We start from the raw sequence: 25,561 nt of genomic DNA, 5'->3' as shown, positions 1-25,561 counted from the left end.
TGAGAACTTCTGAAGCTGCTGCTATGGCTCCTGGTCCTGTCAAGTCCTCCTCCAAGGTCCACTGCTGGTATCCCTGCTGTGCTCTGGGTCTCTGTCCATTCCAGTGTTACAGACCTCTCCTGCAGTTCTCTTAAGTTGTGTTAAGCAGGATAAATGCCTCCCCATGATCTTTTATTGGATCTATCACTTTAAAATTTGATTTGAGCCATTATTTTAAAGTCACTTGGAAGGGAATATTGGGAGACTTCACAGGGATCCTGGCCTATACTCTCCCATATTCCATGGCACTGCATTTTCACAGTTATATTTAGTGCCTCTACCACAGTTCTATTCTCATGAAACTAAAGTATAAGCATTTCTCCATCATCTAAGTCCTTTATCAAAACGGTATTGCAAAACCATGTCATTTGTGAATAATTTCAGCAAAGTAGAAATATTACTGACCTTAATGCATTAAATATTGTAATGAATAAATGCCACTTGAAGAAAAGATTTAAATTTAAGGGAAGACTAAATAATCTAAACCTAAAAATTTGAGAAAAATTATAAAAACAATAAATAATTTCATCAGAGAAAATTACAACAATCAGACAACTTACAAAAACTCCTGGAATAAAGCCAAAGTAGTCACTAGGGAGAAATTTATATCTCTTTATTGTGAGATAATTTTCCCTGTTATACTACATCTCTGTTGATCCTTTTATTATCACATATATGTTTTCATAAGGGGCTCATCACATCCAAATGTATTTATAAAATTAGCCTGAATAATATTTTGTTTTTTCATGTTCAATAAATACTCTTTTGAAATGCTGATAGTTCCATATATAACTGTGGCAATCATCATGGGCTTTAAAAAAATAATTTGGAATAGACATATCAATTTAATCCAATAAATCTTTTCTGACCACTCATTGTATGCAAAAGAGGAACTCCATTGAGCTGGGGAGGAATTACAAAAATGACTAATTGATGTTATTTAGAGTTTGCCTAGAACTCCTTGCTACCAGTCGTGGTAGAGAATCTGGCTAAAGGGAGAAGAAACACAAAAAAGGAAACAGGGTGGTAACATCCACCTAAATCTACTGGAAAGAAGAGATGGTGATGTTCACTATGGTGCTTAAATTAAATACAGGTTCAATAGTAAATCAGGGGTGGTATGGAGGAATAAACTATTTTCCACAAAAAAATTTTTTTCAATTAACAAAATATAATTTTCTTTTCTTCCTTCCTCTCCCTCCATACTTTTTTTTTGCCTTATTTTTTAAATCTTTATTTAATTAGATGATTTCAAATATTTTCCCATGATTACAAGACTCGTGTACTATATGGTTTTGATGATCACTGCTTTATAGTATAATTTAAGATCTGGTAATGCTAGGCCACCTTCCTTCACATTTTTTCATTGTTTCCCTTGATATTATTGATTTTCTTGTTCTTCCAAATAAACTTTGTTATGGTTTTTTCTAACTCTATAAAAAAGTTTTTTTGGTCGTTCAATGGGTATGGCACTAAATAAGAATATTAGTTTGGGTAGGATGGTCATTTTTATTATGTTAGCTCATCCTACCCATGAGCAATTTATGTTTTCCCAATTGTTTAGATCTAGTTTTAATTGTGTGGAGAGTGTTTTGTAGTTGTGTTCATATAATTCCTTTGTTTGTCTCAGCAGATAGATTCCTAAGTATTTTATATTGTCTAGGGTGATATTTATAATGGAATTTCTCTTTCTAATTCTTGCTGCTGAAATGGGTTGGAGATATGTAGAAATTCTAATGACTTCTGCGGGTTTATTTTGTATCCTGTGACTTTGCTAAAGTTATTGATTATTTCGACTAGCTTTTTGGTTGAATCTCTAGGATTCTTTAAGTAGGTCATCATATCATCTGCAAAGAGTGATAACTTGGTCTCCTTGTTGCCTATTTTAATACCTTCAATTTCTTTTTCTTCTCTAATTGCTACTGCTAGTGTTTCTAGTACAATGTCAAATAGTAGAGGTGATAATGGGCGTCCTTGTTTCACTCCTGTTCTTATTGGGAAGGCTTCTAGTTTATCCCCATTGCAGATGATGTTGGCTGATGGTTTTAGATATATACTGTTTATTATTTTTAGGAATGACCCTTCTATTCCTATGCGTTCTAGTGTTTTCAATAAGAATGAGTGTTGTATCCTCTCTCTCCATTCTTAAAAGAAAGAAAGAAAGAAAGAAAAAAAGACACCATTATAAACAATATGTATAGCCAAGCAAAACAAATCCCTATGTTGGCCATATCCAAAAATATATCTTATTGTGCAGTCTGAACTTCAATCTTTTATCACCAATCAAGTAGTGAACATTTCACGCTGGATGTCTTAGACACATTTCAGTCTCAGCATGTCTCAAGTTATCTATTATCTTTCCCCAAAAAACTATTCCTTTTCCAGAATTTCCAATTTCTTAAAGTGGAATCACCATCCATCGTTCCAGACTTCTAAGTGCATAACCTTGGGATTGGCCTGGACTCCTCATGGTTGTGTGTGTGTGTGTGTGTGTGTGTGTGAGTGTTTATATATATATATAATCAATTGCCATATATTGCTGCCCTCCATATCTTTTAAGGTAGGCCTCTTCTCTCTTTTCACATACACATTATTTCAGATCTTCACGTCCTTGTACCTAGATGATATCTACCTCATTGATTACCAGCCTCAAATCTTTCATTACTCCAGTCCATTCTCCACACAGCTGCCAGAGTGTTTTTTTTTCCTTTTAATGAAAATCTGACCATGAGACTTCCCCAGCCTTCATATATCTCTCTCTTGCCTACAGAATTAAAACAAAATCTGTTAAGCTTTTCAAGCCCTTCATGACCTGGTCTTAGCCTACCTTTCCGTCCTCATGATACATCGCTCTCCTTCCAGAACACTGAAAGCCAACAAAAATGGCCTTTACTCTGTTATTCATACTGAACCCTCCATCTCCTGTCTGCAAAAACATTCTCCAAAGTCTGGAAGGCACCTTCTCCTCACCTCTGCTTTTTAGTGTCTGTCTCTTCCTGAAAGAGGAACGTCAAGCAGCACCAAAGCTTGAAGCCTTTCCTGATCCCCACAAGGGCTAGCTGTGGGCTAGGTATTTGTAGTAATCACTTAATTTGTTTTATATATATATATATATATATATATATATATATATACATATGTGTGTGTATGTACTTTTTATCTTCACAGTCAGAATGTAAATCCTTGTAAAAAGAAATGGTTTCATTCCTGATACTTATATCCCCGTGGCTTAGCACAGTGCCTGGCACAAGGTAGATATTTAATAAATTCTTTTTGATTGATGGATAACACACACAAAAGCACATACATCCTCTACCCAGTGCCTGACACAACTAGAGAATGACCTAAACATCTAGGGAAATCTATGTTAATATGTTAGTATTGGCATTCTAGGTTAAAACCTGTTTATTATTATTATTATGGGTTTTCAAAATATATTTTACATATTACTACATAGAAAATTGACCTTTTTCCTAATAAAATCTTTTGTCATTTAAAAAAATTTTTCCATCTTCTTTGGAAATTCCCCTACTTTGATCTTCTAGTAAAAATGAATTTATGAGGGGGAAGTCTACTTTCCCTTTCTAAATGTTTTTTCTTTGCAAATGAAATTCAATTCATGACCAATGAATAATGGCATCTTTTAGTCCCTGGTTGTCTGATACTGTGTGAATTCTGAGTTGACTGCCATTTCCAGGGTTACCATGGTGACCAGAATAGTTCCAATGAAATCCATTAATCTCACTGTGATTAACTGTAAATCCCCAAGGATCTTTTTTTTTTTTCTTACAGGGATCTAGCAATATCTAATTCCTCTCCATGGGTAATAATGTGTGATGCACCCCTCCCCACTCCCTTTAAAAATGTGCATCTCTAATCAACAAATATCCATGGCAAAGCCTCATTAGTGCACATTGTTAATTAGAATACCTGTCCCAGGCGAGGCAACATTGCAATATGGCAAGTGACCCCTTGCAAGTATAAATACAAGGTCTTGGAAATACCTAATACTCATGGGTATTTTGACACCAGTGCCAGAAATGTACAAAAGTGATTTTAGTGTGGTTAAAAAATAAGCAAGGTATTATATAGGGTATAATGCTTAGAAATTTTGACTGCATGAAATCTTTGCAAGTCAGCTACAGAGCCTTTTATCACTCTCATGACAAATATTTCAGAGGGCATCAGAGTCATTTCAGGGAATAATTCATAGAGAATTTGATGCTCAGAGCCTTCGTCTATAGGGAGATGAGGTTGTAGGTAAATTGTAGGTTCTTAATTGATGAATCAAAATAACAATTATTGACAAGCCTGAGTTCAATTTGATGGGAGCAAACAATGGCCAGGTTGGGATGGATGATGTTGGAGTAGTAGCAGAGGTTGGGCTGAGCCCTTGGGCTGAGTGGGAATTAGAAGCTCACATTTTACTTCTCTGATACTTACTGCTAAGAAGCCTTCATCTTTGCCCAGTGAAGATTAGAAATGATCCTTGCAGAATGAAATATTATTTGATTGAAACTCTAACTGTTCTCTCAATTTGTTAGCAGATATTCCTGATGGCATCAAGGGGTTCTCTAATTAGAGAAGTAATTGAAGCAATTTATTTCCATCTGTATGTTCATTATCAGAGAAATAGCAAGAAAACAACCAAAGTACAATTCCTTTTTTAAAAATGAATATAAACACAAGCCCAGTATTTATCCCTTTTCTAAGAGTATACTTGATACATTACTCATTTGGCCAGCAGAGGAAAGAATAGTCAGTCTAAAATTCAGAGGAACAAAGTTCAAGCCAACTTCCAATTTAACCATGTGACCTTGGGGACATCATTTAAACATGCTGAGACTCACTTCCTTCATCTGGAAAATGAGGATAATAATATTTGCATTATATACTTCATGGGGTTATTTAATCTAACAAACACTTATTAAATATCTACAAACACGGTGTTGTACGGTGGTGTATCATAAGGATAGAAATGCTTGTTCCTAAGGAAGGAGCAATGGTAGGGCTTGAACACAAATCCAATTCCTCTGAAGCCAATGCTGAGGGGGACGGTGGGGAATCCAGCTCTATACAGAGAAGTAATTACTAAGTGTTTGGAAGATTTTGGTGGAGAGGAGTACCAGATCTATGGTTTCACCGTGTGTAATTAGAATCTGCTCCCCAGAACTCCAATTCCCAGCTTCCCACTTTCCTTCTCATGTCATACCCTCACATTTTGGGCATAAAATTTGTGTGTAACCCAGACCCTCTCTCTCTTTTCATGCAAACTGGGAAAATTTCTCTTTACTCAGGCTTTTACTTTTGTCTTTCTATTTCCTCTACTTCAAGTGATGATTGTGGATATGAATTTTAATCTTACAACTGGCACAGAGAATTCTCAAGAGGAAATTCCATTTGTCTACCAGTTGGGCAACTTCTCTGAAAATGTCTTAGAAAATTTCCTGGATGTGGATAATTAAGGGAACTCCACATCAGGGCACAGATAGTATCTATCAGAGTCTGAATTTGAACCCAGGTACTGATTTCTAGGTCTGCTCTCTATCTGCGCCATGACTATCTCTAATAATAAGTAGTTTGGGAGTAAAGGGAAGTGAGTGCCAGGTAGAAAAGGTCTCTTGTAGAACAAAGTAACTGGGCTTCTTTGATGTTAAGATGAGGAATAGATTTTGAGAACCTTAAAGTATTATATAAATGAGTTTTTATTATGCTAATAGCAACCAGGATGATATTGTCAAGAATAGCTGTGTCTATAGAATTTAAAATGAAAGTTTTAGCATTCATTTCCTTAGTACCCATCATAAAAATACATTCTGATAGAAAGGGTACATTTTTGCATTCTGTCTCACAGATGGCACAATTCATATCTTATTAATTTTTAAAGCTCAAAGTGTTTCCATTGGCTTAATTTTCTTTTTATTTTTTTGAAACCCTTATTTTTTGTATTAATATCAGTGTTCTAAGACAGAAGAGCAGCAAGGGCTAGAAAATGAGGTGTAAGTGACTTGCCCAGGGTCACACAGTTAGTCTGTGTCTGAGGCCAGATTGAACCTCAGGAAGATGTCTTCTAACTCCAGACCTAGCACTATATCCAATGCACCACCTAGTTGCCCCACATATATAGATATACTATATAGTATTATATATATATGTATACAAAATACATAGATATATTCATTTGAACATATATGTATATATAAAGATATATGGTTTTTGTGTGTATAAGTACATGCATATGGATGTTATATGTAAAGTAACATTCTATATTTCTAATCTTATCCAAGTAACAAAATAAAGAGGGGAGGGTGAGGAAAGAGTCTGAGTGTCATATACTTTATCTGAGGCAATTTTAAAAAATCAAATGTAACATAATTATAAGTTAAAATTCAACAGAGTGCAGCATCCCAAACACTCATCTGCAGCATACACTGATTTCATTCTACATTAGCTGAAAGTGACGTAAGTATTATTTCATAGGATCTACATTTTTTGTTATCCTGGATACCTTAAGTTCAATTTGCCTTAGAGGATTGAGACCTCATTGGAATGAAATTAAATTATGTTTTTGGATGGTAGATGAGAAGGAAATGCTAAAGGGCAGTGAGGTGGCTCAGTGGATATATTGTCAGACCTGACATCAGAAAGGTCTGGGTTTAAATCGAGCCTCAGACGTTTCTAGCTCTGTGACCCTGGGCAAGTCACTTAATCTCAGTTAACTAACCTTATCACTCTTCTGCCGTGGAACTAATACTTGTATTGGTTCTAAGAAAAAAGGTAAGAGTTTTTTTTTTATAAAAAGAAAATGACTAATTGGAGTTTTTCTTAAAATGATACAAAGCATCCGCCTAAAACATCATTATTATTTAACCTAGTACTAGAAATGCTAGCAGTATCAATAAAAGAAAAAAAATTAGAGGAATCATAATGGAAAAAGAAGTCATAAAATTATCTCTTTTGCAGATAATATGGTAGATATGGAAAATCCTTTAGATTCAACTAAAAAGTTAATTGAAGCTATCAATTATTTTAGTAAGGGAGCAGGATATAAAGTAAACCTATGTAAAGCATCAGAATTTTTATGTATTACTAACAAAGTCCTATAAGAAGAGATAGAAAGATTTACTCCATTTAAAATAACAACAGAATAAAATGCCTGGGAATATGCCTGCCAAAACAAGCCTAGGAACTACAGAAACATAATTATAAAATATTTTTTATACAAATAAAAGTCATATCTAAATAATTAGAGAAGTATTAATTGTTCATGATGGGCAGAGCCAATATAATTAAAATGATGATCCTACCTAATCTAATCTAGATATTCAATATCATCCCAATTTAATTATCAAAAATTATCTTATTGAGGTTATAACAACAAAAGATCAAGAATATCAAAAGAATTAATTAAAAATGTAAAGGAAGTAGGTCTAGCAGTACTATATTTTAAACTATTATAAAGCAGTAATTCTTAAAACTATCTGATATTGGCTAAGAAATAGAAAAGTAGATCAGTGGAATGGAACACATAAATAACAAACAATTGTAAAAGATTATAGCAACTTTATATTTGCAATATTATAAACCCATGTTATTTGGATAAAAAAAAATCATTATTTGGTAAAAAATTACTGCCACAACTGAAAAGTAGTTTGGCAGAAGCTAAGTATGAGCCATCTTACACCATTCACTAAGATAAAATTGAAATAGATAAATGACTTATAAAAGGAGGCATCTAATCATATTAGAAGAACAGGGAACATATTACCTATCATGTTTATGGATAGGAAAAGAATTTGGAAAGAAGAGGAGAGCATTGTGAGATGAAAATAGGATAATTTTGAGTACATTAAGTTTAAGAGGTTTTGTCCAAATAAAATTAGTGTAGCCAAGATTAGAAGGAAGGAAAATTAGGAGGAAAACAGAAAATTGGGGGTGGGGATTTCATAGACAATCTTTTTGATAAAAGTCATATCTAAAGTATGTAGACAACTTTGTCAAATTTAAAATAATAAAAAATATTCCCCAATTGATAAATGGGCAAAAGATATGAACAGACAATTAGGGGGTGAAGAAATCAAAGCCATATATGCATACATATATATATATATATACAAACACATATATATATTTAAATGCTGTAAATTACTACTGATTAAGGAAATACAAACAAAACAGTTCTGGGGTATCATCTCACAATCATCAGAATGGCTAAAATAGCAAAAGGGAAAAATGACAAATATTAGGAGGGATATGAAAAAGTGGGGACACTTATGCACTATTGGTGGAACTGTGAACTGATCCAATCATATTGGAAAACAATTTGGAATTACTCCTAGAGAGCTATAAAACTGTATATACTTTTAGACCCAGCAATGGTATTGTTATATGTTTCCCAAGATGACCAGAGAGAAAGGGAAAAGGAACCTAAAGGTTCCAAAATATTTACAGGAGCTCTTTTTGTGGTGACAAAAAACTGGAAACTGAGGGGATATCCATCCATTTGGGAATTGCTGAACAAATTGTGGTAGATGATTGTTATGGAATACTACTGCACCATAAGAAATGATAAGCAGTTTCATTTAAAAAAAGAATTGCATGGAAAGAACTACATGTGATAGTGAAGAGTAAAATGAGGAGAACCAAGGGAACATGATATACTGGTATGGATTTAATATTTGAAGAATAACTCGTGAATATTCACCTCCAGAGAATGAACTAGAAAATGGAAATGGAAAAGACAGACTGTTTACTTGATGTTGCCTTCTATGGTAAGATAACTGGAAATAAATAGGATGAAAAAAAAGTCAATGACAAACTTTTTCTTTCATAAAGAAAGATAGTGTTATTGTTAGCATAGCTTACAGAACAAGAGCATCGAACAACACTGGATTTTTAAAATGCATTCATTTACTGTTGAGCCTTTGAAGGGCTGAATTACACACCAAGATAATTTAATCTAAATGTCAGAAGTTGTCTGAATTTCTGTCCCGACATTATTGCAATCTGTGACATTTGTTTCTTGTCTTTCTTTTCAGATAGTCACGCATTTCCCTGACTTTTTTTTTTAATTGTGTTCCTTTTCTTTTAGGTCAACTCAAATCAAAACATACTCTTGGGATAATGCCCAGGTTATCTTGGTTGGGAACAAATGTGACATGGAAGATGAGCGGGTCATCTCAACAGAGAGAGGCAAACACTTAGGAGAACAGCTTGGTAAGAAAATAACCAAAGAGAGAGTTTTATTTTCAGTGCTTCACAGAAAGAGCACGAGCACTTCTTGTCAGAATGGATTGAATGATATTTAATAGACTGACAGTGGAAAGCTATGTATCCTCAGGGAATGATCATTGTCTCTTCTTCCATCTTTCCTAATGGCATTCAAGCCCAATCCACAAAGAGAAAAACATAGCTAGAATTGTGTGGATGGGATCATGTAGGTCAAGTGCCTATAAATTAGAAAATACAATAAAATTGTGAGTTATACTTGCTATTATTATTATTATTATCTACAAAATCGTACAAGTTCCAGAGGAAGATATTCAGCTTTTCATAGAATCTCTGTGGAAACCAAAAAGATGGCAGGGAACAAAGACAGATGCTTATGAATGGATTGTTCAGGGGTGTGGTGCTGGAACCACACTCCACAGACCCAAGAGACCTGGTAGTTAAATTTTTAGTGTGAGCATTTACACTTCAAACATTATAAATCAAGGCTTGATTTATTATTTTATGGATTGTCTAGACTTAAGGAAGTGATAGAAAAAGTATTCATAATGAAGCAAATTAAATTTAAAATTGTGTTTTATATACATTCTGTTCTTGGACAACTGGCTTTTAAACATTTACCAGAGCAACACTGAATAAGATCTTTGATGGTAAAGGCATTAACCAACCAAATTAGATCATGGGTTCAAGTGGATGGATTCATCTCTCTATCTTTCCTTATGAGGAAGTATGTCCATTTTTGTCTTTGCATTCCCTCTCCACCCCTATCTTTGGGCAATATCTTGTCTTGCTAAGGGACAGTTAGGTGGCTCAATGGATTGAAAGCCAGGCTGAGAGATGGCAGGTCCTGGGTTCAAACATCTGGCTTCAGACACTTCCTACCTGTATGACCATGGGCAAGTCACTTAACCTCCACTGCCTAAACCCTACCATTCTTCTGCCCTATAACCAATACACAGTATCAATTCTAAGATAGAAGTTAAGGGTTTAAAAAAAAAAACACTGACTGGTTATAGTTGCTCTCAAATCATGCCTTCTTGTGAAAATAAGATGAAGGCAAAGACACCAAAAAAGGAAAAAGAAAAAGGATAAATGTATTCATTCACCCAACTTGCATCATTTACCAAGTAGTCACTATATGTTCAGGACTGTTTTAGCCCTTGAGTGGATAGGGAATACAAAAAACTTCCATGTATTATACATGAAACTTCCACTAAAAATACAAAGGTATTTAAAGATATCTTCATTACTTACAGACATTTGGAATTTTGTAGAAAATGCCTTCCCAGAGCTTCCCAGAGCCTTTAAGAAGAGAAGTCCCAAAATGATCATGAAAATCAGCTGGATTCTATGAGCTGCTCAGTAAAAAATCACTGAGAAGTTGCTGAAATCACAAGGCGAGAATGTTTTAGGTCCCTTGCAAATTCCCCCAATTGTTTCTAATTGATCTTTTTGCTCTGGTTTCAATAAAAATCAGTAGTTGTTATAGCAACCATTGGACGATGCTCTCCTAGAGAGAAATGTACCTCTTTTCCTGTGGATTTGTCTTCCCTCCACCCTTGACTAATCATGCTTTCATTAGCTGAAGTGAGAGATGAGCATCAATGCAAAGCAGAGGCTAAACCCTATGAGGTCCAAAGTCAAGGTTTAAGCATGCATCGTTTTTAAAAACAGAGATAAAACTCCATAAGCAAAGAAAGTCATTAAAAAGACTTTGTTCAAAAAGGAAAAGTTGTTCCCAGGTCATATGACTCAAAATAACAGTGCTCCGTTGATCTCGTGTTAACTCGTTCTATATAAGCTTTTATAATAAATGCTTTCTTTCATTCTTGCCCATGCATTCACACACTAAGATAAGTACCAGACAGCCAAATTGCAAATGAACTCTTTCAGATTGTTATTCCGACCATGAAATATGTCTCATTGGGGAAGAAGGTTACTTTTCCTTCTCCCAAGGTGCCCAGCTTCCACCACTCAAGAGATATACCTGCAAGGATAGATTTAGGCTGCCTGGGAACATCCACTCTAGCTCACCCTTGGCTCTGAGTCAAGTCAGTCCACAAGTTTCCTCTGTAAGGGTGGAGAGGTGGAGAAGGGCAGGGCAATAGCACATGTGGAGACACGTAGGATTAGACTTTACCAGGCGCCTCTGTGGCATTTATTCTACAGTATAATGCTGCGTAACTCACTATTTTTATCCCTTGAGGAAAAATAGAGCCTCCTGATAGCATCTTTTCTAGCTCATAAGTTATTACTTCAGTCACCACACCCTTGGATGATCCTTCAGGGTTAACAATTTTTCTTTAACATACAGTACTTCATTTTCCTGTCCCACGCATCTAGAGAAATTAAAAATATGGCTCTTACAAGTTTGGTTCAACCCTGAATAAAGGACAACAGGTTACCCCCTTTTCCTAATCACACATCAGTTTTTCTCATCTTTAAGAGGTTTACACTCAGTGATTATAAATTGTGGCTTTGAAGATAAATAAATAAATTATGGCTTTGGCTCCAAGTAGCAAAAACTACTAGAAAGTGACTAGACCACTTCAGTCTTTTCAGATACATCATTTTTCTCAAAATTGCATCCACTATCCTCGAAACTCCCAATAATCAATCAACAAATCATTGCTAAGTACCTATTGTGTACCAGGGACTTGGTAGGATCTGGGGATGCAAGTACAAAGAATGAAATCATCCTTCATCCCAAGAAGCTTACATCCTGATGGGGGAGCCAAGTATGAATACACAGTATATACAGCATAAGTATAAAGTGAATAGATTCAACAGAGCTCTCTGTAACGTAGCTTGGGAGAGACGACAGTAACAGCTGTGAGCATCAGGAAAGCTTTCATGTAGGAGAGGGTGGTAAGGAAGAGAAGGGATCTGCAAACAACACAGTGTAACTATTCCCCCAACCAGGTTGCTTTACATGTAACTTCTTGATATAGCCCCACACTCTGAGCCTTAGAAATAAGCCACTTAGAATGTTACACCTGGAGGAATCAAGAACCTCCCAAAACACACCTTTAAGTGCTTTTCTCTCCATTCCATTAATGCTACTATTGTAGTTGTTCCTGCTATCCAAGGAGGAGCCTCTAAGGTCATTCAGATTGGCATGCCATGGATGCAGCATTAAAAGAAAAATCAAATGTGGGCTTGAGTATACCCTCTGACTCCTTTGAATATCTTCAATTCTGCCTAAGACCCAACATAGCTTTCAAATGTATATAGCCCAGGGAAAAATTTCATTTTATTTCAATTTTTCTTTTTCCGATGAGACAGCTAGCTGGGAACTCTGATAAGAGACACATACCCCGAAGCTCACTTTTTTAAACCCTTACTTTCTGTCCTGGAATCAATACTGTGTATTGGTTCCAAGGCAGAAGAGTGGTAAGGGCTAGGCAATGGGGGTTAAGTGACTTTCCCAAGGTCACACAGCTGGGAAGTGTCTGAGGCCAGATTTGAACCCAGGACCTCCCATCTCTTAGACCTGGTTTTCAATCCAGCTGCCCCGTGAAGCTCACTTTTAAAAAAATCTAACCCATCTTTCTCAAGTATACAAAATTCTGGTCTTCAGCAACTTTTTATTATCTTTAAAAATCTTCATTTTAATACTTGTCAAAGGTTAAGGATTACTGAATCCCAGAGTCCTAATGATGCAATTTAAATGCTTCTAAGGGCCTCTCTGCCCCAAGTTGTCTGTCAAGACATGTTGCCATTATTTTCACTGGATCATCACTTGTTAACTAAGCAATCCTCAGGAGATTTTGGAAAATTGCATAGATTTTAATATGTCTGTGTTGGTTTTAAGTACGGCCCCACCTGAAGGCAGTCCTTAGGTCATTACAAGCCCTAAGACTGAGGCTGTTAACTACTGGGGAGTCGTATTATGACCATCTGAGAATCTGCAAATTTATCCCAGAAGTGAGTATGTTGGATAGAGAGCTGGCCTCAGACCAGGAAGGATGCAGTTCAAGTCTTCCTTTGACACCTACTGATTGTATAACCCTGAGAACATCATTATCCTCTCTGGACAGCTCTCTAAGACTAGTCTAAGATGCAGAGGAGTTACAGACCTGCACTGGTAGGAGTTTCCTCTTCCAGGAGTTGTCTGTGTCAATGAAATCCCAGATCCCATCCTATCCGTATCCCCTCAATGACTCCAGCTAGAGCAACCTAGGATTTCTTCAGGCTTAGCATCTCCAGCTTTATAACTGTTTTCTCACTTATGCTCCCAACCATATTCAAAAACTGAATGCATCATCTCCCCTTCCAAATGTCCAATTTCTATTAATGGCATAAAATCTTAGAATCATCTTTGACTCCCCCACATATAATCAGTTGCCAAGTGTTATCATTCAATTTCCAAAATATCTCTTCTCCCTACTGGCATTATCATCATTCTAATTTAGACTCCACTCACTTTTCTCCTGGATTATCCAAAAAAACTCTTTATCTGGTCATCCTTTTTCTAATCTTTCCTGTCTCCAAATGTCCTTCATACAGCTGTCAAATTCATTTCTCTAATAAACAGGCCTTATCCTTTCATTTGCCAAAAAAAAAATTTCAGAGGTTTTCTATTATATGTAGGGGGAAATACAGCGTTATAACCTAGTATACAAAAGCCTCTATGGCCTGGCTCCAGACTACCATTCTGGCTTTATTTTACCTGCTCTCTTTAGCAGATTTGATGATTCACTAGAACTGTACAAGAGACCTTTCCTTAATCTTATCCAACACTCTTAACTCTGTACATTTATAGAAGCTATACCCTGTAACCAGAATGCACTGTCTATTCCTTCAAGATCCAGTTCAAGCACCACCTCCAGGAAACCTCCCTTATAACTGTTAAAATGATTCTCTTTGTCTCTCTCTGTGATTTGTATAGATTTCTTCTTTACTCCATCACAATGACTAGCTATCATTCAAATATAGGTCATATCTTTACCCCACACAGTGTTCGTAGTGATTTGTAAATGCTATAAAATGGGACTTTAATATTAATTCATATCTTTCCATTGTTGAACACCTTGAATATCACCACTCTGATAGCTGGCACTGCTTAAACTGCACATCCCTCCCCAGAAAAATTGCAGAGCTGAATTGATCGTCGTTAATGAAAGTCTGGAGAGTGACAAATGAAGTAACATAGGATGACTGGGGATTTCCTAGAATAAAAGTCTGAGAATGCTGTAATCAGTGGTGAATTCCTCCCAGTTTGGAAAGTAATGGACAAGGCTATGGAAGAAATGTCCAAAGAGTGCGGTGTAAAGAAATATTTTTGTTCCCAGCATCTAGAACAGTTCCTGGCACATATTAGGCCCTTTAAAAATACTTGTTGATTGATTGTTAAACCATATGATATATTTGTACCCAGGTAATATCAAGAAATCTAGAGTAAAGAACCCTAGCATGTTAGATAAATACAATCCCTCCTCATTCTTCCATAGGATTTATAGAATAATATGGATAAAATTCACCTTGGAATAAAAAAGGCATGGATGAGTTGAGATCGATTCTATTTGGAGGAAGTACCCACATGCATGTGATTGATCACAGATATTGAGACATAGATATGAACTAAACCTCTCATTTCCCTGAAATGATGAATCCCCAGAGGAGGAAATTTCCTCTGTGGAGGCCTATGGGTACTTCCCTGGGATTTGTCATCATAGAACATTACCCAGAGCACTGACAGATTAGATGATGTTCTCAGGGTCTCAGGTTCTCAGAGTTGGTGAATGTCAAAGATGAAAAGTCAATGCAGCTCTTCCTGGGCCCAAGACTGGCTTTCTATCTACTCTATTCCCTCTCCCAGTATCACAATAACCCTAAACCCAGTTGCCCCTTTTCTGTCTTTATCCATATGGACATTTCTTTGACAAAATGAATTATCCTCTCCTCAATACCTTCCTCCCTTGACTCTCTTTTCCCTTCTCCCAAACATCCAACTGGTTGTAAAGACTTGGCCATTATTCAGCCTCAGTAGTTTTCCTATTCAATCATTCCTTTGTACTCACCCACAGCCACCATCTTGATTCAGGTCATCCATCATCTCTTTTCTTACAGACTATTGCAAAAGCCTGATCGTTGTTCTTACTGCCTTCAATTTCTCCCCTCCCCAATTCTGCCTACCATATAAACTATAAATACTTGTCTTCAACTCTTTCATGGGCTAAGATGCAATTTAAAAAAGCATGGTTGTTCTGCTTGGATCCATGGCATAGGAATAGAAACAATGAATAGGGGAAAAGTAGGGGCAGTAGACACTATGTATGCTCCATGCCAGGAAGGACTTCTTAACAACTAAAGCTACAGTAAAGTGAGATCCAGGGCAGCTGGGTGGATCAGTGGATTGAGAGCCAGGTCTAGAGATGGGAGGTCCTGGGTTCAATCTGGCCTCAGACACTTCCCAGCTGGGTGACCCTAAGCAAGTCATTTGACCCCCATAGCCTAGTCCTTAACGCTCTTCTGCCTTGGAACCAATACACAGTATTGATTCCAAGACAGAAGGTGAGGGTTTAAAAAAAATTAAGTGAGATCAGCTGTCTCAGACCATCTATTCATTATTCACATTCAGACAAAGACTGGATAACCACTAGTTTGGGATACTGAAGAGTAGATTCTTGTTCAGGTATGGGTTATCCTAAATGGCCACTGAAGACCCTGTCAGCTCCAAAATCTGGTGATTCTGTGAAGGTTTTCTACTATCTGGCTTTGACCTACCCTCTCCTCTCAGTCTCATTTTATGTTGCTTCCCTTCACAGCCTCAACATTCCATCACACATTTTGTTCTCCCCACATCTGCTCTCAGTCTATTATTGATGTTTTCTCCATGCCCAGAATGGAGTCCTTCCCTGCACCATCCCCTCCCTTGCCTATTCCCTATTTATTGAAAGCACTTCCTAAAAGTTACATTTCATTTCTTAGCACCTTGCTTAGGACCCCTCCTTTGTACTTATTTCACATTCCCTTTTACCATAGAGTAGATAAGGACAACATGGAAATATATGCAAAAGCTGATTGCTTGAGAGTCAGAGGACCTGGGTAGTTGCATATTCTAACTCTTCTGCTTCCTACTATGTAATCTGGGGCAAGTCACTGAAATTCTCCAAGCCTCAGTTTCCTCTTTTGTAAATGACATAATTGGAAAATAAGTAAGCTCTTTTTCAGCTAAAGAAAGGCAGAGAGGAAGAGAAGGAAGGAAGGAGAAGAAAAGAGAGATGTAGGAGAGAGAGGGAAAGAAGAGAAGAAAAGATGAAGAGACAGAAAGAGAGAGGCAGAGTAAGGAAAGGAAGGAGAGAAGAAAAGAGGATAAAAAAGCAGAGGAAAGGAGGGAAAGAGGGAGAGAATGAGTAAAGATAAAAGGAAGAAATTAAAGAAAGTGAAAAGAGGCAGGGCAGCTAAATTTAACTATTTAACCACTTTCATAGGGGTGTCTGCATCTTGGATAAATTATTGATATAAGTACAAGGTCTTTTCCTGAACTTTCAATGTTTATTCTCTCACTTGTATTTTTGTTTTGTTCTCTTTTGTTTTGTTTATTAAATATGACTAGACTCTGGGGGTTTGACTTAGGCTTATCAAACTCAGAAGAACATGATTTATAAAACAAAATGTTACAACATGGGATAAACCATTACAGTGATTTAAATATTCATGTCTATTATTACAGAGTACCTTAAATATCAAATGAAGGTATTTGATTTTATTTGGTAGGCCAGTGTCAAATCATTTAAGGTTTGTGTGAAAAGGAGTGAAATGATTAGACCTGTAGATGAAGATGGTTTTTAGGACCATATATTTAGATATAAAAGGAACCTCAAAGATAAGTAACCTAATCCTATTATTTTCCAGTTCAGGAAACTGAGTTCCAATGAGGTAAAATGATTTGATCATGGTTACACCTGCAAATCAGATATTTGAAGCCAGTTCTTGTGACTTCAACTTTAGCTTATACAGAACCATGCAATGGTATGTAGGATAATCTGGAAGAAGTTAAAATTGGAGGGGAAAAAAAGAATTAATTGGAAGGCTGTAACAATAGCCTAAGAAAGAGTTAATAAGCTTGAAAAGTAATCCAAGAGAAAAGGAATAGGCAGTGGGAAAATAAGGAGACCAATTTAAGATATATTATGGAAGCAGAATCAATAGTTCTTGGCAGCTAATAGAATGTCAGGGTTGAAGGAGAGAGAATAGTAGAAGATTACTCTAAAGGGCTGATGCTAAGTGCCTGGGAGATTGTAGTAACATTGACAAAAATAAGAATGTTAGGAGGTAGGGAAGGCTTTAGGGGAAAGATGAAGAATTTTTGTTTGGTTATAATGAGCTTAGAATATATCATGTTATGAAAGAATTCCAATAAATCTTCAAACTTGAAAGTGTTATCTAGATGTTGATTAACATCATCATCATCATCATCAATCATTGTGGAAGTGAGAGAATTTAAGTCCAAATCTTAATTCTGCTGCTGCTATCTATCTTTGACAAATCAATTTAAAAAACATTTATTGGGGGCAGCTGGGTGGCTCAGTGGATTGAGAGCCAGGCCTAGAGATGGGAGGTCCCTAGGTTCAAATCTGGACTCAGACACTCCCCTGCTGTGTGACCCTGGGAAAGTCACTTAACCCCCATTGCCTAGCCCTTACCACTCTTCTGCCTTGGAGCCAATACACAGTATTGACTCCAAGATGGAAGGTAAAGGTTTTAGGGGAAAAAAAGCATTTATTAAGTGCTTGCTGTGTGTCAGGCACTATTTTAATCTCTCTGGTTCTACAGATTTTGTTCAAAATGAAGGGAGTGGACTTCATATTTAAGATCTCTTTGTAATATCCAACCTATGAGACTATCAAGTAGTTGGGGATGCTTGAGATCCTAGAATAGTTGACTGTTGTGAATACAGATTTTAAAATTATCTACCCAAAGGTGTAACTGAAACTTGACTAGATGAAACCACTTACACTATGTGAAGAGAAGGACCAAAGAACAAGTGCTTCGCAGTAGGGGAACATTTATGGGATACAAAGAAGAGGGGGAAATGAGTGAAGGAGAAAGAAAGGAGCTATCAGAGTGTGACAGAGCCTGGCACTAAAGAAAAAGTGCCAGACTGAAGAGTGTCTTTTGCTCCTCCAGATTCTAAGCTCTTAGGGCCCCTCCCTTGTTGAAGTGATCAGTTCCACACACTCTTCAGCCTGGCACTTCTTCTTTAGTGCCAGCCTCTGTCACAAGAGTTGGAAAGAGACCTGTGAAAGAAGAGCATCAGAAAATCAAAGTAGGAGAGAGTATCTGGAAGAGAGAAATCATCAGTGTCAGATAGTAGAAAAAAGGGACATATGATAAAAACTGGAAAAAGGCAATTTAATTAAGATGATAGAAGTTCATTGGTGACCTTTTAAAGAACTGTTTCAGTAGAGTGGTAGAGATAAGACCTAGATTGCAAGGGGTTGAAGAATGGGTGAGTGTATCACAATTCTTTAATCAGGAAACTCTTTGTAATGTCTAACCTGAGTCTCTCCTGTTACACCTAAGATCATTCCCTCTTATGCTGACCTCAGATGAAACACAAAGTATTGCTCAGCATCAATCAGACCTCTCTCTGTATTAGAACTGATGAACTGCTATTAAGACCTCCCTCAGATATCCATTCTTCTGTGTCTAATCTGATACCAACTCCTAGGCTATGGATTCAGGAAAAGAATTCAGCTCTCCTGGGGCCTGGTTTTATCCCTCTAAGCTTTTAGAACCAAGCAAAAAATATAATGAATCCTAAAACCTTTAAGCCTCTTTCCTAGGACCCTTTTTCATCAAATAAAACCAAAGCAGGCAATTCCAAGTTAATGAATGTTAGCAGTGAAGGAGAGACAGAACTCTGATTTAGTAACTCTAGCTAGTAATGGAAGGGACTTCCATCTCTCCTTTTCAGTACTAGTAATTCCCACAGATTTGAGATAACATTTAAGTATTTAGTAGATACAGACAGGAGGTTACAACTAGGGTAAACCCAAGAAGATCAGACAACGCCCTCTGAAATAAAACTGAGAACTTATATAAAAGACGATAGAGAAACCATGCACAAAAATAAACCTTTAGGGAAGGTTTGTAAGTGCACTGATGAAACATGGGCATCTGCTAAGTAAGTTTCCATCAAAGAGAAAGATTCCCATACATTTAGGGGAAGAAAAAGAAACCAGAGTAGACATCTCCTATAGTTTATTCAGGTCCTTTTGTGTATTTTAAGTCTCATGATTTCCCTCACTGAAGATTAATTGTTCATGATCTCAGCTGCATCCTTGCTGCTGCTTCATCCATCCTCTTTTTGACCATAACCTCACCTCAGTTCCCCAACAAGTAATCCAAACCTTTTCCTTTGTTAGATATCCCAGCCATTCAGCTCTCACCTCACCTGTTTTGTGACTTCAGCTGTGATTTCTTTTGGTGGATCATAGATTAACAGGTATAAGGGAACTTGGGGGCTATCTAGTTCAATTCTTCATCTTATAGATGTGTAAGTGACTTGATCAAGATCACAGGGAATCAATGATAGAGGCAGGATTAGAGCTCAAGGCATCTGGTTCCAGATCCAGTATTCTTCATATTATTTCATGATGACTCTCAATTCCTATCAATTTAATCTCTGAAAATCCCCTTTGCTGTGGGGTGAGCCAGCCTTCCACAGGGGATGGGGTCTTGGAGGTAGGATGGTGTCGGCGAAATGATGGACAGGACATAGCTTTCACATTCAACCCACAGCACAGGTTTCACAGGATAAACTGCTCTACCTTGGCTGAAGCCTGGCTTTATTTTATGCCCTCCTGATCACACACCTACTTGGCACACAGTTTCATTCTCAACATACATGTTTCCATGGAACCTAACAACAAACAGGAAGCCTAGGGAAATAGTCAATGAAACATTGTTGCTAAGGGCAGGATCAATGGGTAGAATCAACATGACCCAGATATAGGTTAGGGAATTCAGAGCACAGATGTGCCAGAAGTTTTCTCCTGGTAATATCCTAGGGGGTCAGGGTGGGACATCTGTATTAACACTGCAAGAATGTTGCTCTCATCTATTTTTCCTGGGACTAAGTAAAAATAATAATCATAGCAATTCCAATAATAAGGGGATGTTAATAATGAAAGTCACTTAGGAGGGGTTTCATTGGATGTTTCCATCCTTCCTGGGGGCTTCTTTGCAGTCCCTGGTTTCTACATGGACCGTGTCAAACAGTGTGGTCTTTGATGGCTCTTGGCATCCCTTCTGACTCCACTTTCATTTCCCTCCAATCCATGGATCAAGTTGTTCCAAAAATATTTTCCTTCCCTATCAATCTAGTCATGTCATTTCTCTGCTTAATAATATTTTCTTGTCTCAGGTTCCTTTACTTGACATTTGGAGCTCTTTACAATCTGGGGATACCTTCCATCTCTTGCTTTGACTCATTAAGATGCCCAAATATCCTGCATAACAATGAGGACTGCTCTCTTCCTACTTTATACCCCCACATGACATGTGATTTCTGTGCCTTTGCTCCTACTGAGCTCAATTCCTGGGATGTCTTCCCTCCTCTACTACAGTCAAATTTTAATCTGTTAAAGTCTAACTCAAATGTCATCTCCTCCATGAAACTTATTGATATCCCCCAGTTGAATTTCATAAAACATTTTTGTAACTCTTTAATGCACAAGTCATGTAATCTATATCTATCTATATTTATATGTATATATATCTATATAAAAGTATTAAGTTGTAAGGCCCACAAGGACAAAGACTGGGTCTTACCTAAACTTTGTATCTACCACGGTGCCCAACACAATGTTTTGCCTGGAGTAGATGCTTAATAATTACTTGATGAATGATCAACAAAAATATAACCATGTGTAAGATATCCTGGAATCTAATTTATTATAGCCTTTAATCAATCAACTAGCATAAATTAAATGCTTGCTCTGTGCCAGGCACCATACTTTACAAGGCAGAATTGTAACAGATAGTGGCCTGCAAAGTTAAGAAGAGGAAAAAGAGCAATAATTTGCTAGTATTTATTTAATACATTCCCAGGGACAATGCATTTGCCACCTGTAAGAATACATTCACTAGGAATCTTTTTATAATGAAGCAAGGATCATTCTCCCCTCAACCAGCCAATTTTATAGAGAAAATTTTTACTTGAAAATTAAGTTTAAAATTTCTCCTAAGTATGGGCTTTTGGGGACTCATGATAAGCTACTAATATGTTCCCTGAAAACAGATTTTTAGAAGTGTTAATATCCTACTTATCCTTTACTTTGGTGGGGAATCCTCAAAAGATTTACATTTTCCTTTGCTCTGATTTCAAGCAATTTAGATTCAGAGTTGCCTAAAATACTTCCTAAGGTATGCCATAATTGAGACCATTTCATTAGTCCAAAGAAACTAAATGTCATGGTATCAGAAATCACAAAATGCCCTGTAGGCATGTGTGGCAAATAAATATTAAAGTCTGGCCAAAATATATAAATTCTTAATGGCAGACTTAATTCATTGCATCTGAATGTGATTTAATTAAGTCATAATAAATACAAACTTGACCAGTCACACAAGACTGAGAATGAGAACTATAAAAACTGAAATTTTGGGCCAAGGTGGTAATTAAAGAAGGAATCAATTTGAATTTGGCCTTACAATAGCAGGATTAAGTTTCCAGAGAAGGAATATGACCATGTTGATTACATTCAACTTCTCCCAGGGTACTAGGGGTAACATTGTTAGGGGAATACACTATCCCTATTCACCATAGAACCCCTTAAGCCCCAATTAGTAGTCTTCCATTTACACAAACCCAGATATTCAGAATGATGATAAATTTAGGTCTTAAAGGTAGCCTGTTCTTAAAAATAAAGCAAAAAATAATAATATCACATTTACTCCTATATTAAGACAACTGAAGGAATAATAAATACATCAAAATATATATATATAAGCATGGGTCATAATCTCCCACTCAGTATCTGTAGTAAAGATTAGATATACATACATTCATAGGAATCTGCCAGAAAAGTAAATGAGGGAGGAAACCCATTTATTTTTTCAGAGTAACTCAAAATTCTGGTTCTGATGCCATTGGTTCATTCAAGGACATTAGCATCATATGAAGGCATTTCTCTGATAAATGCTCCCCTTTTGATACTTACCACTTTCCACTAAACCAAAACTTCTACTCTTAAAATGGCAAAGTATTTACAAACTCTTTCAATTTACAACCACCCTTACCAGAGTTCTAAGAAAATGTTACACCTTTAATTTGGTTAAAAGTACCCTTTAGGCAAGAGAATTGAAAAGCTCATCAAGCTGGCTCTTTTGAGTCAATAAGAACAATCCTAACTAGCTCTTCATTGACCACAATTAACAACTAAAATCCATAGAAAAAAACATGTATTTCTGAGAAGTTTCACCTCTCTAAACTTCTAAGTAGTTATGAAGCATATTTTACACTGAAACTCTTATTTAGGGATGTTGAGTCTCTCTCCAACCAATAACTGAAGCTTTCTGTCATTTTGTTGATCTCCCTGTCAGCTTCTTCATATAACTCTAAAATACTCTGTTTACTCCCTGGCTTTTCTTTAGTCTTCATTTGTCAGGTTCTCCATCCTTTACACTCCACTGCTACCAATGACTTAAATCATAGCTTCCTGGTACCCACTGTCCCATCTTTCACTTATGAGGTTAGAAATTACTAAATCTAGGAGAAGCTAGGTAGCACAGTAGATAGAATATCATACCTGGGATTGGGATGACCTGGGTTCAAATGTGACCTTGAATAGTTCCTAGCTTTGTGACGCTGGGCAATTCATTTAACCCTGTTGGCCTTGGCCTGGTGCTTCTCTCTTAGAGTTGTAATTAAAACAGAAAGAAAGGGTTTAAAATAAATCATCAAATCTGTTTTATTATATAAACAAACCTTATTGGATCATTCTTTAGTCTCTATACTGTTCTTTGACTCTTATTTTTGTGAGTTTTAATCTCTTAAACCTTAAAACAGTTAGATGCAAATGAGTTGAGAGAGCATAATTCCTTATACTTCACTAGCCTATAATTTGAAGTCTCTTTCCCTTTTTGGAAAATTAGGATAATATTTGCCTTTCCCTAGTCCTCTGGAAATTGTTCCTTTCTCCATGATTTTTCTAAGAAATCACTAGTAATCAGTAGATACTATTAGCATCTCAACAGTCATCTCTTTCAGTTTTCAGAAATTCAGAAATACAAAGCAGGAAAAGATTTCAGAGGCTAGCAAAGCCAACTCCCTTTTGTTATACAGTTTAAAAAATTGAAACCCAGAGAAATAAAATAACTTATCCAGTCACACAGTCATTAAGGATGAAAGTCAGTTCTCTGACTCTACTTTCCCATGACACTTTCATTTCTCTAGGACATACTGTGACAAGAGCAACAGAGTCTCTTCCTTTTTCCTCATTCTTTTGGTTTCAACTCCTCATTAACCATTTTCTTTACTTTCCTCCTCAATGCTCCAAAAATCATTCTCTTTGACTGAAAAAATAAGTCAAATATAAATATAAATAATATATTAGCATAATAATAATATATATATAATATAAATATAGTTAGACAATCAGAGAAGGGGAAGGAGAGCATTACATGCAGGAGGAGCAGTATGAACAGATTCATAAAGGCAGGAATAAGTAAGCAACTCTCTAGGAATAATGAATAAACAAATTTGCCTGCAACAGAGAACTCATTTGGAAAATGGTGGAAAATAAGGCTGGAGGGGTCATTTGAGGCAAGGAACTGAGTACCTTGAGGGCCAGATTGAAGATAAGATGAAGCCTTTAAAAGTTTTTCTTAATAATCATGAATTGGCATGATGAAAAATATATTTAGGAAGATTAATCTGGAAGCATTTGTATAGAATATATTGGATGTAAGAGCAAAGACTGAAGGCAGTGACTCTTAGATTACTGCAATAGATTGGGAATGAGATGATAAGAACCTAAACTATGAAACTAAGGAGAGATAACAAGAATGGATAGGAAAGAAAGTGAGTAACATGACAAAGGCAATGTCAAGGGATTAAAGGGAAAAAATTAAATGATGATTATAAGGTTAGAATAGTCCAGAGCAGAGTGGAGAAAGCCAGCAAAAACACTTTGGTGCAATCTGGGATGAGCTTTCCACTTCTACTTTTCACCACCAAGTACCTTTATCCCATTGCAAGTAAGGCATACTGATTCTCTTATGCATCTGATGATAACAACAGAAAGCATTGGAGGCCCTTCTTCCATTTGTATCCAACACAGGAAGGCAACCTTTTCCTGGATAGGAAAATCATTTCCCTAATGATGTCAAACTCAAAATTCCCTGTCCATGTTTTATAAGAAAAGCCAGGATCTATAATGACCCATTTCAGAACAATGACAGAAGGGAGGAAAGAAAGATGCTGCCAGGTCAAGTCCGAACTGGTTCTCCAATGGATAAGCCTTTGATCTTTTGGGTAGCACTAGGCTTCCTGCCAAGATCTTGCTTTTTCCTCTTCCACAAAGCAGTTTCTTGGCCCCTCTCCAGTCAATGGGAATAAAACCCTTGCTATTCTACTCATTTCATTGCCTGTCTCTGGGCAGTTATCCCAGCCTTGGACATACTGAGCCTGTCCTGCTGCTTGGGTATCTCTAGGCTCTGACCCAGATATCACTCAGAAGAGTAAAGACTCTTTTCCAACTCTCAATATTTAGTGGATAATAAAGAGAAGATAGGAGCCTAAGAAGCTATAATAGAATCTAAAAATATATCACATATATTTTTAGGAGTTTGGGTAATTCAAGGTTGTTTAATGGATTGTGTGTATGTGTTTAATACATTAAAGGACCTTATCAATCATAGCATAACTTCTGTTAGCAATTTTCCTCTAACAGAAAAAGATGACAATTGTACATTCTCCTTCAAGGTTAAGTTGAACCATTTATGGTACCATATTCTCTTGAAACAGAAGATGAGTTTTGTGAACTTCCTTTGGCATTTAAGATTTTTTTTTAAATTTGAATTCCTGAATAGGAAATATTCATCAAAATTAATGTGAGAATGAATTGAATGATGCCTATAAAATATAAAAGTTTTGCTTTTTCTGGAGAAGGGTATTAAGGTGACAGTCGTTAAATATTAAGTGTTGGGACTGGGATTATTGTAGTGATTGTAGTATAAAGTCAACTAAATGAAAGCCTTTAAGAAAGTAGCATGACATAACAGCACTTTCTACAAGCCAAGACAACTTCCTGGAATGTGTCAACACAGTGGCAAGGAT

The 25,561-nt window shown here is 36.5% G+C and overlaps 1 protein-coding gene across 3 annotated transcripts in view; it reads left to right on the top strand.

Moving 5' to 3' along the window:
* The window catches only part of RAB3C (RAB3C, member RAS oncogene family), a 350,176-nt gene that overhangs the window by 301,228 nt on the left and 23,387 nt on the right, over positions 1-25,561 (top strand). For all 3 annotated transcript variants that reach the window (XM_056824878.1, XM_007486358.2, XM_001365986.4), the window contains one exon: positions 9,131-9,255. In XM_056824878.1, coding sequence (XP_056680856.1) covers positions 9,131-9,255 — 125 coding nt within the window. The remainder of the gene's footprint in view (positions 1-9,130; positions 9,256-25,561) is intronic.

This window comes from Monodelphis domestica, chromosome 3 (assembly GCF_027887165.1).
Source record: "Monodelphis domestica isolate mMonDom1 chromosome 3, mMonDom1.pri, whole genome shotgun sequence".
NCBI lineage: Eukaryota > Metazoa > Chordata > Mammalia > Didelphimorphia > Didelphidae > Monodelphis > Monodelphis domestica.
The sequence above is the reverse complement of the archived record's forward strand: the minus strand, read 5'-3'. Positions and strand labels throughout refer to the sequence as shown.